The following is a 15593-nucleotide window of genomic DNA, read 5'->3' on the forward strand; positions in this document are numbered from 1 at the left end:
CATGTGATGTCTCGCTTAATGACCAAATGGGAAATAATGTTGTAAGTCTGTCACAGTCACGTGATGTTTCACTTAGTGACCACATCACTTAGTGCTGCGGTTGCTGGTCACAATTGTCACTAAGCAAGGACTACCTGCAGTCATAATTGTGATCCACTCTCTGCTTGGCTGGATGTTCAGGAAGTGTGACCACTGACCCAGGTGCCTCTCCCTCCCATTTGCTCCAAGATCTCCTTGCTGTACCTGCTGCCTGTAATTGCAGTGACAGCTGAGGATCAAAGAGCACTCCCAGATAGTGGACCTGCTTTTTCATGAGAAGTGAAAGATCGTTCAGAACAGGTTGAACCTCAGTTCTCAAGTCTAGTTGTGTTGTACCAACAGCACTTTCATCTTCTCTAGATTTAATTTCAAATTGTTCTCACTCATCCATTCCATTTTTGAACACAATCAGTATTCAAGAGCACCTATTTGAAATTAGATGTTGAGTAGGAATAGATAATAATAAACAACTCCAGCAGTTTCATGTTGACCTTGAACAGGATGAGGACAAGATGGAATTCTGGAGGACGTTCCATATCAACTGCCACATTCTGAACATAGATTGACAGGAAGGAAGAACTGCAATCTTAGTAAAAGAAATATATACCCTCAGGCACAATCTCACCATTTCTTCCAAAAGGAATGGTAGTGGGGGAAAACCTGTAGTTTTCTTCAAATAAAAGATGCAGCTAATTGGGAATGATCCCTGATGGTACTCTAAGTTTGTGCCTAAAACTACTCATAAACTTTACTTGTTTCTTTGTTTTTCTCCCAAGCAGGATGGGAGACCGGGGATTACAAACAGCCAGCTGTGGAACCCTTTGAAAGGGTCAAAACTGAAACTGGAGAAGTGAACTTTGGAAATCAGTGGGGATTAAAAGGATCTGAGGACTATAAGTTAAACAGTAGGTCAGAGAACTTGGGTTCAAATTGTGCAGAAATCCATGTCTTCCTAATCCAAGATCACAAAGAAAAAGGAATGTGCCTAGGGTGTGGAAAAGTAATCAAAGATAAACTGGATTTATGTGAACATTGCAGAACCTACCCTACAGAACAGCAGTATGAATACATGGAATATGGAAAAAAATACAGTTGGACTGTCCCTCTTACTTTGCATCAAACCATCTACACGGCAGAAAAATCTTATAAATGCACCGAGTGTGGAAAGAGCTTCAGTGGCTTGAGATCCTTTACTTCTCATAAAAGGATCCATTCAGGGAAGAAACCATACCAATGCATGGAGTGTGGAAAGAACTTCATTGTAAGTAGTCACCTTACTTCCCATAAAAGGATTCACACTGGAGAGAAACCATATAAATGCATGGAGTGTGGAAAGAGTTTCAGACAGAGTGGCCAGCTTACTTCCCATAAAAGAATCCACACAGGAGAGAAACCATATAAATGTACAGTGTGTGGAGAGAACTTCAGTGGATTGAGTTCTTTTTCTTCCCATAAACGGGTTCACACAGGGGAGAAACCATATAAATGTATGGAGTGTGGAAAAAGCTTCAGTATGAGCAGTTCCCTTACTTCTCATAAAAGGATCCACTCAGGAGAAAAACCATACAAATGCATGGAATGTGGAAAGGCTTTCAGCATGAGCAGTTCTCTTACTTCCCATAAAAGGATTCACTCAGGTGAGAAACCATACAAATGTATTGATTGTGGAAAGACCTTTAGTCAGAGCAGTAACCTGATTTCCCATAAAAGGATCCACACAGGGGAGAAACCATATACATGCGTGGAGTGTGGAAAAAGTTTCAGGTGGAGAATCCGCCTTACTTTCCATGAAAGAATTCATACGGGGGAGAAACCATATAAATGCATGGAGTGTGGAAAGAACTTCAGCATGAGCAGTTCCCTTTCTTCTCATAAAAGTATCCACTCTGGGGAGAAACCATATAAATGTACAGAGTGTGGAAAGAGTTTCAGTATGCGGAGTTCCCTTACTTCCCATAAAAGGATCCACTCAGGGGAGAAACCCTATAAATGCATGGAGTGTGGGAAAGGATTCTGTACCAGCGGTCACCTTACTTCCCATAAGCGGATCCACTCAGGGGAGAAACCGTATCAATGTTTGGAATGTGGAAAGAACTTCAGCATGAGAAGTTCCCTTACTTCCCATAAAAGCATCCACTCAGGAGTGAAACCATATACATGCATGGAGTGTGGGAAGAGCTTCAGTACTAGGAGTTCACTTACTTCCCATAATAGAATCCATACAGGGGAGAAACCTTATCAGTGCCTGGAATGTGGAAAGAGTTGCTGTACGAGCAGTGACCTTACATCTCATAAAAGGATCCACTCAGGGGAGAAGCCATATGAATGCATGGAGTGTGGAAAAACCTTCAGTATGAGCAGTTCCCTAACTTGTCATAAACGAATACATACAGGGGAAAAACCATACAAATGCTCTGAGTGTGGAAAGAGCTTCAACAGAAGCAGTCATTACACTTCGCATAAAAGGATCCATTCAGGTGAGAAACCGTACAAATGTATAGATTGTGGAAAATGCTTTGCTCAGAGCAATCAACTTACTTCCCATAAAAGGATCCACACAGGAGAGAAACCATATAAATGCATGGAATGTGGAAAGTGTTGCAACACCAGCAGTGATCTTACTTCCCATAAAAGGATCCATTCAGGGGAGAAACCATATAAATGCCTGGAGTGTGGAAAAACCTTCCGTATCAGCTCTTCCCTTACTTGCCATAGAAGGATCCATACAGGGGAGAAACCTTATCAGTGCTCGGAATGTGGAAAGCGGTTCATAATGAGCTCTTCCCTTACTTGCCATAAAAGGACCCACACAGGGGAGAAACCATACAAATGTTTAGAGTGTGGAAGGAGTTTCAGTCAGAATGGTCACCTTACTTCTCATAAGAGGATCCACATAGGGGAAAAAGCATATTCAAGCATTTAGTAGTGAAAGATCTTCAGTGACTCCAGTTCCCTTACATCCAATAAAAGGCTCACAGGTAAGATGCAGAGTGTGTGACAAATGATATACTGACTCAGTTTCCCTTCTCATAAAAGGTCCATATGGAGGACCACCCATAGAACTTCATGTAGCATGGAAAAAGCTTTCAACAATCACTTTACTTTCCATAAAAAGTGCTTCATAGAGAACCATACAAATACATTATGTGCGGAAAGAGTTTCATGGACTCCAGGTCTAATGACGATTATGTTCAGGGATGAGATACGAGTGGATGATTGATTTTTAAAAAAGCAATTATGCCTGGAAACATTGAAGGAAATACAAGAAGGGAAAGTGGACAGGTGAGGTGGATGGACATGAACAAGGAAATGATAGGGAAGGGGTTGGAAGACCTGCGTTAGTAGAGAGATGGTGAAAAGCGAATAGATCCAGAGTCTACCCTTGTTGAAAGACTGATCCTTGCAGTTACTGGTTTTTGGCCCTTGAAAACCTATTGGCCGCTCGGGGCAATAATGGCACAAGCTTCATTTAGCAGAAGGGCTCTTTTGCCGTCCTTCCCTTGCATAGGAACACTGAACTCTCATGTTCCTACCTAGCTGTGTGCTTAGACTGTCCCTCCCAGTGGTTAGACTGATATTCTGAGAGCCGTTACTTCCAGTTCCTGATTCCATCTTACTCATTTTTTGCTTGTTGCTCTCCATGAGAGAGAAAACATGCTGGTTTTAAGCTGGATATGTAGGCACCAATGGCCTTTTCATCATAATAAATGGAACTTTCCAAATAAGGATTATCTTTTCGTTTTCCTTCGTACAAACACCAGTCTCCGGAGTTCTTCACCTCTCCTGATTTTATTGTTTCCCTCTCCTTTCTGCTTTATAGATTCCAGCTGCCTCCACATGTGTAACCAACTATATACAACCAGTGCTTACATATGCAGTGGGATGCAACAGGAACACTTACATTTTTATTAACCACTTACACTAATTACAAATAAAAGGATGAGGGATCTTCCTTTCAACTTTGAATTGGCATTCAGGTGTTTGACATTTGTTGAGAGAAAGCCCAGCCGAAAATGAGCGATTGGGTGGGAGGTGTAAATAGCTGCTGTTCAGTATAGATTTACATTATGGTTGCACCAGTATTAGGAAATATATTGATAATAAAGTTGTTTTATTGCTGATTTGGTTCATTATGTGTTAACATTTTATTGCTGTGTCAGGACTATGCATAGCTATAAGTAATATGAAATAAAAATGGATGATGATTAGAAGCCAGCCTTTTTTTGAGTTCACGCCACATGCTAAGCCAAATATCCATATATTACTAAGCTCTTTAAAACATGACTTATGTGTTGCCTGAAATTGAGCTAATCATAAAGCAAATCATGGGTTAGCCGATTGTGTGAATTCAGTCTGACTCCCCCTGCCTTCTTACATTTCACAGAAGGTTTTCTGTTATTTGGCTATTCTATAATTGGCTTTTATAGAAAACAATACTTTTGGTACACAAAAATTGTATTTTTAAACTTATGCTCTCAGAAACCACCACCCAAAGTCACCACAAACACACAAGGATACATACAGACACAAAGGAACAAATTGTTGCACTCAGGCAGTGATGCTCGATTATGCAGCCTAATTCAGAGTCGCTCTTAGTGAGATGGGCGGTGATGAAATTCGAAATATAAATAAATTTTTATTTTCATTGATACTGGTCCTGATTACCAATGAAAGTTAGAATTATTTGAGAGGCAATCTGAGTGGCTGATTGGGACTGAGCAAACCCAGTTTCAAGTGTCTTCAGCCACAGAAATTCATAGGAGCACTTCTGGCCACTCAGCCAAACCTACATGCTGGTGGTGTTACTTAGAGATCTTTGGAGGATTGGATACAATATACTCTGCACGTCTAACCAATACAATTGCAACAGTTTACAGTAGTTGGTTCCTTTCACAGTTTGTAATAGAAATCCAAATGTTGACTTCCAGCTGTGGAAATAACGAGGTTGACCCTTGCTCAGCTGTGACGCTGTTGTCTAACCCGTCTCTCTTGACCATCCTCTGCACATGTGAAAAGGAGTTCTGGGCATGGATGCAACCATGTGCCCAGAACACCAGGACAGTCTCCCGGTATTCGTTTTCTCAAGATGGAAACGAATATTCTGAAGAAACTCTTCATTTGAACCCAGCCAACAATGCAGGCTCTCTTCCAGGTGTTTGAAACCAGGAGGGTGCACAATTTCCTTAGTCTTCAGCAGAATCAGAGGCCCCTTCGGCCTCCCAAACGATGCTCTTTTGGAGGTCAGGTTATGCCTTATTCTGTCCACACTAGAAGGGGAGATGGGGTGGTTGTTGCAGAGGAGGTCTACGCTGCCCACTTTGTAGGAGGAGGCCATCTTGGTTTACAGCACCACAATCTCAGGAGGAGGCTGGTACCGCCTTTTCACGAAAGCTGCTGCCTTTTAATATCATTCCTTAGCCGGAAAGGCACTACCAGATTCCTTCCAATCTCCTCCTCTTTGGAAGAGATCCCTGTAAAAGATGGGACTGGAGAGGGTAACATTTCTGTCTTGTTCTCCAGAGAAAGATTTATCTCTTTTTTTTTCTCTGAAACCAAATGAGGGTTTCTTTTCTTTTCCATCCTCTCCAGTAAATGACAGGGCTCCCCCGCCCCCCCGGGAGTGGCCTCTCTAGGAAGACGCGCTCTCTCGCTTTAACCCTCCCTGGAGGCCAAGCGGCGGCTGGCCGGCGGGCGAGGCCGCCCCCTCCGGCCGCGGGAAGCCGAGCGCGGCTCCTCCTCCCGCGCGCCTGCCTTGCGGAGCGGGGTCCTCGGTTGCGGCGGGAGCCTGGAGCTCGCACGCCCCGTTCCCTCTCGGGGCCGGGCGAGGCGCCTGTCGCTGGGTTGCGTTCAGGGGCCGGAGCGGCGAAGGGGCGGCAGGGCGGGAGCTTTTGTCCCGGAAGGCCGCAGCAGCCGAGGCGGCGGGCGGCGGAGGTGGGCGCGGGGGCCGCGGGAGGAGGCGGGCAGAGGCACAGCCCGGCGTGGTTCGGCTCCGCCCGGCTGGCTCCCTGCGAGTCCCCGGCCGGCTCCGATCCGCGGGTGCAGCCGGGGCGGCCCGCGGGGCTTGCCAGACCTTCCCTGCCCCTCTCCTTGGGAAGGAGCTTCGGGCTGCTTCCCTTCGGCTCTGAGCCGGCCTGGGACTGCTCCCCCGAGGCCCGGTGCCTAATCCCGGCTCGGTGCTGGAGGGCCCGCCCTGTAGGCCGAAAGACACCCGGGCCCCGCAAGATCCAGCCTTTGCTCTTCCGATGCAAAGTATCAGGTTTCCGGGGGTCCTTATCCGTAGGGACCGCGGAGGAAAGGCCAGTCGTTGGCCGAAGCCTCCATCTGTGAAGCTCTGCTGCAGAGGGCCTGGGCTGAGTGCTGAGGGCCTGCTGAGCACATCTGGGGCATCTGCAGCTCAGTGGATCTTGGCTCCCCTCTGCTCAGATGATGCTAAGAAAGAGTTCTAGAGGGATGACTCCTTTTAAGCCACTCAGCATAGGAAAGATTCTCCTGTGTAAAAGGGTGAGGGGGTGCATCCCATAGAAAAGGCTCCCCATTGCCATCTTATTTTAGGTGAATTAAAAGAGAAAGGTTCTGAAGGATTTCTGAGCAAGACAATGCCTCCTTTTTAAAAATGTTTTGTTTCCTTTTCATCTTAGCCTGGGAGTTGAAAAGACCTCTTCTTTATTGTAAAATTTCCAATTTACCATGAAGAAAAATTCTTCTCCAAAGATGGCTCAGGGGAGTTCTTCCTGCCATCCTGCTCTTATCAGCAAAAGGTGCTCTGCAGACCCAGGAAATCCTTTGGATTTGATCAGAACAGCATTTAAGCACAGAGGAAAAACAGACTCACAATACAGAGCAATGAAAGGAGAAGGAAGGGACCCCAGTGTTGCCCTGAATGAGACTGCTGGGAAATTCATAGAAAGAACCAATCAAAACATCCTGGAAGGAGAAACTACTAATTGGGTTCTACAAACTCACTCTTTCAAGGAATTCTGCTACCAAAAGGCTGACGGGCCCCGAGAACTTTGTAGCCAGCTTCACCGTCGTTATTCTCAATGGCTAAAGTCAGAGAAGCACACAAAAGCTCAGATGCTGGATCTCCTGGTTCTGGAACAGTTCCTGGCCATCATGCCTCCGGAGATGGAGAGCTGGGTCCAGGAGTGTGGAGCAGAAACCAGTTCCCAGGCAGTGGCCCTGGCAGAGGGCTTCCTCCTGAGCCAGGCGGAGCAGAAGAAGCTGCAGGTGACACAATATCGTTCAGAAGGATAAAATAATGGGAAACAATGTTACTGAATTTTGAAATGCTTCCCTTCTACAACTATTATCGTTAGGAGGAGATTTAGCATTTCTGAGACACGTAAAGAATCCAGTCCCTTTTCTGAGGGGGGGCCATAGTGATGGAAGCAGTGGACAGTAATGCACTCTTTTCCCTTTTTTCTTGATTCTTGTTTCAGGCTCAGGAGCCCTTCATGGAGGTGGCTACTGAGCACTCTAATGGATATCCTCCTCAGGAGCTGGTCTTGTGGGGGATCTCCCAGGAGAAACCATCTCAGGACTCATCTTCAGGTAAAGGAAGGTCCTTCTGATGCAGGAGAGTCCTGAGGAGTTTGTACTGCCTGGGCTATTCATGAGCCTGTTTTGCAAAAATGCTTTAGCTCTATCTGTAAGAAGGCCATTGTATTTAGCTTTGCGCTAGATGCTTTCAGAACATGTAATTGCTCCTCCTTTATTTCATTCTCAGCAAATGGAGCAGCAGTAATGCCACCTGTGGAAACATCTTTTCTTTGTGGTGGAACAGAAACTGTGGTTGTCCTTCCAAACCAGGTAGGAGGAAGATTCCCCAGTACAAATGAGATTTCTTCAAAGAGAACCCTACTCCGTCCATAATGGTCTAAATCTCCTTCCTAGTGCCATCCCCTTTATTTTATTAGCTCCCTCTAGCCAGTTTTTCAGACCAGGAGCGGCTTCCCAGTATTTGTTGTTGTTGTTTATTCGTTTAGTCGCTTCCGACTCTTCGTGACTTCATGGACCAGCCCACGCCAGAGCTTCCTGTCGGTCGTCAACACCCCCAGCTCCCCCAGGGACGAGTCCGTCACCTCCAGAATGTCATCCATCCGTCTTGCCCTTGGTCGGCCCCTCTTCCTTTTGCCTTCCACTCCCTAGCATCAACATCTTCTCCAGGCTGTCCTCATTATGTGACCAAAGATATTCAAGTGCCTTGAATATCATTCCCTCAAGTGAGCAGTCTGGCTTTATTTCCTGGAGGATGGACTGGTTTGATCTTCTTGCAGTCCAAGGCACTCTCAGGATTTTCCTCCAACACCACAGTTCAAAGCATCTATCTTCCTTCTCTCAGCCTGCCTTATGGTCCAGCTCTCGCAGCCATATGTTACTACGGGGAACACCATTGCTTTAATTATGTGGGCCTTTGTTGTCAGTGTGATGTCTCTGCTCTTAACTATTTTATCGAGATTTGTCATTGCTCTTCTCCCAAGGATTAAGCGTCTTCTGATTTCCTGACTGCAGTCAGCATCTGCAGTAATCTTTGCACCTAGGAATATAAAGTCTTTCACTGCTTCTACATTTTCTCCCTCTATTTGCCAGTTATCAATCAAGCTGGTTGCCATAATCTTGGTTTTTTTGAGGTTTAGCTGCAAGCCAGCTTTTGCACTTTCTTCTTTCACCTTCATCATAAGGCTGCTCAGTTCCTCTTCGCTTTCAGCCATCAAAGTGGTATCATCTGCATATCTGTGATTGTTAATGTTTCTTCCAGAGATTTTAACTCCAGCCTTGGATTCCTCAAGGCCAGCTTGTCGCATGATGTGTTCTGCATACAAGTTGAATAGGTAGGGTGAGAGGGTACAGCCCTGCCGTACTCCTTTCCCAATCTTAAACCAGTCCGTTGTTCCGTGGTCTGTTCTTACTGTTGCTACTTGGTCGTTATACAGATTCTTCAGGAGGCATACAAGATGACTTGGTATCCCCATACCACTAAGAACTTGCCACAATTTGTTATGGTCCACACAGTCAAAGGCTTTAGAATAGTCAATAAAACAGAAATAGATGTTTTACTGAAACTCCCTGGCTTTTTCCATTATCCAGCGGATATTGGCAATTTGGTCTCTAGTTCCTCTGCCTTTTCTAAACCCAGCTTGTACATCTGGCAATTCTCGCTCCATGAACTGCTGAAGTCTACCTTGCAGGATCTTGAGCATTACCTTACTGGCATGTGAAATGAGTGCCACTGTTGATAGTTTGAACATTCTTTACTGTTCCCCTTTTTTGGTATGGGGATATAAGTTGATTTTTTTCCAATCTGATGGCCATTCTTGTGTTTTCCAAATTTGCTGGCATATAGCATGCATTACCTTGACAGCATCATCTCGCAAGATTTTGAACAGTTCAGCTGGGATGCCGTCATCTCCTGCTGCCTTGTTACTAGCAATGCTTCTTAAGGCCCACTCAACCTCACTCTTCAGGATGTCTGGCTCTAGCTCACTGACCACACCGTCAAAGCTATCCCCGATATTGTTATCCTTCCTATACAGGTCTTCCGTATATTCTTGCCACCTTTTCTTGATCTCTTCTTCTTCTGTTAGGTCGTTGCCATCTTTGTTTTTGATCATACCCATTTTGGCCTGGAATTTACCTCCAATGTTTCTAATTTTCTGGAAGAGGTCTCTTGTCCTTCCTATTCTATTGTCTTCTTCCACTTCCGCACATTGCTTGTTTAAAAATAATTCCTTATCTCTTCTGGCTAACCTCTGGAATTTTGCATTTAATTGGGCATATCTCCCCCTATCACTGTTGCCTTTTGCTTTCCTTCTTTCTTGGGCTACTTCTAGTGTCTCAGCAGACAGCCATTTTGCCTTCTTGGTTTTCTCTTTCTTTGGGATGTATTTTGTTGCCGCCTCCTGAACAATGCTGCCAACTTCTGTCCAGAGTTCTTCCGGGACCGTATCTACTAAGTCCAGTCCCTTAAATCGATTCTTCACCTCCACTGCATATTCCTTAGGAATATTAGTGAGCTGATATCTAGCTGATCTGTGGGTCTTCCCTAATCTCTATAGTCTGATCCTAAATTGTGCAAGAAGAAGTTCGTGATCTGAACTACAGTCAGCTCCAGGTCTTGTTTTAACCGACTGTACAGATGTCCGCCACCTTTGGCTGCAAAGGATGTAGTCAATCTGATTTCGGTGGTGTCCATCTGGTGAAGTCCGTGTATAAAGCCGTCTCTTAGGTTGTTGGAAGAGAGTGTTTGTTATGCAGAGTGAATTGTCTTGGCAAAATTCTATCAGCCTATGTCCTGCTTCATTTTGTTCTCCCAGGCCATACTTACCTGTAACTCCAGGTGTCATTTGACTGCCCACCTTAGCATTCCAGTCTCCTGTGATGAAAATAACATCTCTTTTAGGCGTGTTGTCCAGTAGGTGCTGCAGATCCTCATAGAACTGCTCTACTTCAGCTTCTTCAGCATTTGTGGTTGGGGCGTATATTTGGATCACTGTGATGTTAGATGGCTTGCCCTGAATTCGAATTGAGATCATTCTGTCGTTTTTTGGATTGTATCCAAGCACTGCTTTAGCCACTTTACTATTAATTATGAAGGCTACTCCATTTCTTCTGTGGTCCTCTTGTCCACAGTAGTAGATCTGGTGGTCATTTGATGTGAAGTGGCCCATTCCAGTCCATTTCAGTTCACTGACGCCCAGAATGTCTATCTTTAATCTTGACATTTCACCAATAACCACATCCAATTTGCCCTGGCTCATAGATCTTACATTCCAGGTTCCAATGGTGTGTTGATCCTTAGAATATTGGATTCGCCGTTCACCACCAGCACCGTCGGCTGCTAGCCGTCCTTTCGGCTTTGAGCTAGCTGCGTCATCACGTCTGGGGCTAGTTGAACTCATCCTCTGTTCCTCCCCAGTAGCATTTTGACCATCTTCCGACCTGGGGGTCTCATCTTCCGATGGTATACCAACATATCTCTGGTTGTACTGATCCATTTAGTTTTCACAGGAAGAATACTGGGGTGGGTTGCCATTACCTTCCCCAGGGATCGCATTTAGTCTGACCTCTCTGTCATGACCTTCCCGTCTTGGGTGGCCCTTCATGGTTTAGCTCATGGCATCATTGAGGTGCTCAAGCTCCAGCACCACGACAAGGTAACGATCCTTTGCTGAAGTCCCAATATTCCGATGGGAAAACCCATAAGGGTTGCAAATCATCTGCAAGTTATGGCACCCTTGCTACATCCTTGAGAATGTCTCCCAACAACTTTAGGTAGCTCTTGAGTGAGGAGTTTGTCGATTTGTTAACACGTCATACAGGGCTCTCTGAACAATTCATTGAGGAAGCTACCTTCCACGTTGAACAGGAGGCCCTGATCAATGATGCGGGCAAGGCCTTGCCATCGGTTGATTCATAAGCATTGCAGCCACAAAATGGGTTTGAAGATTCTGCAGAATCATTAAGTTCTTTCATTTGTATAGACAACTTGTCAACTTCCTGAAACTATTAATGACTTGGGAATGTTTTCTTTCTGTTTTAGGATCCCATAACCTTTGAGGATGTAGCTGTGCTTTTCTCTGAGGGGGAGTGGGCTTTGTTGAATTTTGACCAAAAATCTCTATACAAGGAGGTGATGCTGGAAAATGCAAGGAATGTGGTCTCCTTAGGTAAGGGATTCTCTTTCCTCTGAGCTCAATTAGTGCTGGAATGTACTTTCTAGTCAAAAGTAACCAGCTGATCGATTTATTAGGGGAATTTCTGATCTGGTTTTTTCCCCACTATGGAAAGGGAGAGTATTGTTATCTGCACTCTTTGTACCCTAACTATCTCATAAAATGTTCTTTCTTCTTTCTTTTTGTTCGAAGTAGGTGATGGGCAGGAGACCAAGAATTATAAAAAGCAGGCTGTGGAACCTTCAAAAACAGTCGAAAGTGAAATCAGAGGAGAGCTACTTGGAAATCAGTGGGGACCACAAAGCCCGAAGGGAAACCAGTTAAACAGAGAGATGGAAAAATCCCTTACCCCTTCGTATGCAGTTCCCCATGTATTCCAGACTCAAAAAGATCACCAAGAAAAAGGAGTGTGTCTAGGGTGTGGAAGGATATTCAGAAATGGGACAGACCTATGTGAATATTGTGGAATGCACATTAAAGACAGACAGTATGAAGGCAGGGAACATGAAGAAAGGTATAATTTGAACCTTCCACTTACTTTACACCAAGACTTTAATATTGGAGATAAAAAATATAAATGCATGGAGTGTGGAAAAAGCTTCAGCAAGAACAGTAATCTAAATGCCCATAAAAGGATCCACACAGTGGAAAAACCATATAAATGCATGGAGTGTGGAAAGAGCTTCCGCAGGAATAATAATCTTACTTCCCATAAAAGGATCCATTCTGGAGAAAAACCATATAAATGCATGGAGTGTGGAAAAACCTTCCGCAAGAACAGTCACCTTACTTCTCATAAAACAATCCACACTGGGTTGAAGCCATATAAGTGCATAGAATGTGGAAAGAGCTTCAGTATGAACAGTTACCTTACTTCCCATAAAAGGATCCACACCGGGGAAAAGCCGTATAAATGCATGGAGTGTGGGAAGAGCTTCAATGGCTTGACTTCCTTTACCACTCATAAAAGACTCCATTCGGGCGAAAAGCCATATAAATGCATGGAATGTGGAAAGAGTTGCAACACCAGCAGTGATCTTACTTACCATAGGAGGATCCATTCAGGGGAGAAACCATATAAATGCCTGGAGTGTGGAAAAACCTTCCGTATCAGCTCTTCCCTTACTTGCCATAGAAGGATCCATACAGGGGAGAAACCTTATCAGTGCTCAGAATGTGGAAAGCGGTTCATAATGAGCTCTTCCCTTACTTGCCATAAAAGGACCCACACAGGGGAGAAACCCTACAAATGTTTAGAGTGTGGAAGGAGTTTCAGTCAGAATGGTCACCTTACTTCTCATAAGAGGATCCACATAGGGGAAAAAGCATATTCAAGCATTTAGTAGTGAAAGATCTTCAGTGACTCCAGTTCCCTTACATCCAATAAAAGGCTCACAGGTAAGATGCAGAGTGTGTGACAAATGATATACTGACTCAGTTTCCCTTCTCATAAAAGGTCCATATGGAGGACCACCCATAGAACTTCATGTAGCATGGAAAAAGCTTTCAACAATCACTTTACTTTCCATAAAAAGTCCTTCATAGAGAACCATACAAATACATTATGTGCGGAAAGAGTTTCAGGGACTCCAGGTCTAATGACGATTATGTTCAGGGATGAGATACGAGTGGATGATTGATTTTTAAAAAAGCAATTATGCCTGGAAACATTGAAGGAAATACAAGAAGGGAAAGTGGACAGGTGAGGTGGATGGACATGAACAAGGAAATGATAGGGAAGGGGTTGGAAGACCTGCATTAGTAGAGAGATGGTTAAAAGCCAATAGATCCAGAGTCTACCCTTGTTGAAAGATTGATCCTTGCAGTTACTGGTTTTTGGCCCTTGAAAACCTATTGGCCGCTCGGGGCAATAATGGCACAAGCTTCATTTAGCAGAAGGGCTCTTTTGCCATCCTTCCCTTGCATAGGAACACTGAACTCTCATGTTCCTACCTAGCTGTGTGCTTAGACTGTCCCTCCCAGTGGTTAGACTGATATTCTGAGAGCCGTTACTTCCAGTTCCTGATTCCATCTTACTCATTTTTTGCTTGTTGCTCTCCATGAGAGAGAAAACATGTTGGTTTTAAGCTGGATATGTAGGCACCAATGGCCTTTTCATCATAATAAATGGAACTTTCCAAATAAGGATTATCTTTTCGTTTTCTTTTGTACAAACACCAGTCTCCAGGGTTCTTCACCTCTCCTGATTTTATTGTTTCCCTCTCCTTTCTGCTTTATAGATTCCAGCTGCCTCCACATGTGTAACCAACTATATACAACCAGTGCTTACATATGCAGTGGGATGCAACAGGAACACTTACATTTTTATTAACCACTTACACTAATTACAAATAAAAGGATGAGGGATCTTCCTTCCAACTCCTACTCCATTTCTTAGGGTTTTGTCATACAAACAGTCATTCTTTTCTGGTAAATACAATAATTACAATTGGAGATATAAGAGATGCTACTTTTCCCAAGCACGTAGTACTTAGAAGCCACTTAAAGAAAAGGCAGCAGGTGTTAATTTCTGCATAAAGATTTCTAACGAGAAAGCAGCGAGCTGGGCCAGTTTGGAGATGATAGGATTTTTTTTTCTGTTGCCTTTTCAATAGTTCTCATGCTACAGTTTTTTGTGCCAACTGTACTGAAGTTTGCTCTGTTTTTCTTGTATTTCTAAATGAAGATGAATTCCTCCAAATTAGCATTTTGTGATTATTTTTCATTCAGTCTCTTCTGTTCCTTTAGGATCAAAATACTTCATGTTCTCAGGAAGTCCTTTAACTTCCTCTGTTTTTTATTCTATGAGGAGAATTTTTGAAAGTTCTGTAATCATTATAAAATGTGTTTCTCATAATCCATTATTAATACAGCTTTATGTTAATATATGAATACTTAACTGCCATCTGTTTCACTCTTGGCTCCTTTTCAAAGGATCCAATTCACCCACTGAGGAGTAACTTAATCCACTGTAGAGTTCCACGAGAGGTCACTAGGGGTTCCCTGGGAGATCATAATTTATTTAAAAAATTATTTTAAATTCAGGCAACTTCACTTTAAAAAGGTAAGTTTCATTCTTTAGTTTAAGAACACTATTAATGCATATATACAGGCCTACACATGAAACGGATATAATTTTGTAACTTCGGGCCTATATTTGAGCCTGAATGTGCAGGGGTTCCCTGAGGCCTAAAAAATATTTCAGGGGTTTCTCCAGGGTCAAAAAGTTGAAAAACGCTGACTTAATCTATCCTCATTTCTCCACCATTTCACATTTTCTGAGGTAAAATTTTTGATAACATCTTTTTCCATTTAGGATCTGGTTTTCTTTTGGTATTCTTGATTTTTCTTTCCTTCAGGACCTCCATTTGGCTCTCCCACAACTTCTCCCCAACTGCCACAGCCAGCATTCCTTATCGCCTCAGAGCAGTGGCTGTTCCTCAAAAAAATTGTTCTTAATTCCTGCAATAAAGTAGCTGGAAAGTCCTCCCTTTGAGAAAGACTTTGGGGCAGAATCATTCAGCATTCCTATGATTGTACTAGGAGAACAGCGGGTCTTTCGTACAGAATTTGGAAGTTCCTAACCGGCAGGAAGTAAATACTAGCTCCGCCCCTTCAAACGTTTCTTTTCCGGAAGGTCCCAAATGTCACAGCAGTGGCTGAAGTGGGGAGTTTCTGACTGGATGTTATGTCATGAGTAAGGATGGCGAGCAGGGGGCTCCCATCCAGACTGTTAAGCGCATGCGTAGCACTGAGGAATTGGGCAGCCATTCCAAGAGACACAGATCGGGCCCGCCTTGACCTTTGGGGTTTATATGGCTGGGTTTTTCCCACGCTGCTTCAGTTTGTTAGGATTCCTGTTATGTACAAGCAATAAAACAT

At 43.9% G+C, this 15593-nt stretch overlaps 3 protein-coding genes across 5 annotated transcripts in view; 2 read left to right on the top strand and 1 right to left on the bottom strand.

Annotated features, from left to right (window-relative positions):
* The window catches only part of LOC134491925 (zinc finger protein 420-like), a 28343-nt gene extending 15224 nt beyond the window's left edge, over positions 1-13119 (top strand). Inside the window, exons 5-6 of one of the 2 annotated variants that reach the window (XM_063296007.1) lie at positions 1182-2946; positions 12283-13119. In XM_063296007.1, the coding sequence (XP_063152077.1) occupies positions 1182-2946; positions 12283-13054 (2537 nt within the window). In that variant the 3' untranslated portion in view covers positions 13055-13119. Of the gene's footprint in view, positions 1-815; positions 3977-12282 lie in introns of those variants that run through there. The other variant, XM_063296006.1, reaches the window with a different exon arrangement.
* LOC134491915 (zinc finger protein 420-like) overlaps positions 1-15593 on the top strand; it is a 363546-nt gene that overhangs the window by 99136 nt on the left and 248817 nt on the right. The window lies entirely within an intron of this gene.
* The window catches only part of LOC134492032 (zinc finger protein 493-like), a 149204-nt gene that overhangs the window by 86312 nt on the left and 47299 nt on the right, over positions 1-15593 (bottom strand). The gene's annotated exons all lie outside the window — the stretch shown is intronic.

Source organism: Candoia aspera, chromosome 2 (assembly GCF_035149785.1).
Source record: "Candoia aspera isolate rCanAsp1 chromosome 2, rCanAsp1.hap2, whole genome shotgun sequence".
NCBI lineage: Eukaryota > Metazoa > Chordata > Lepidosauria > Squamata > Boidae > Candoia > Candoia aspera.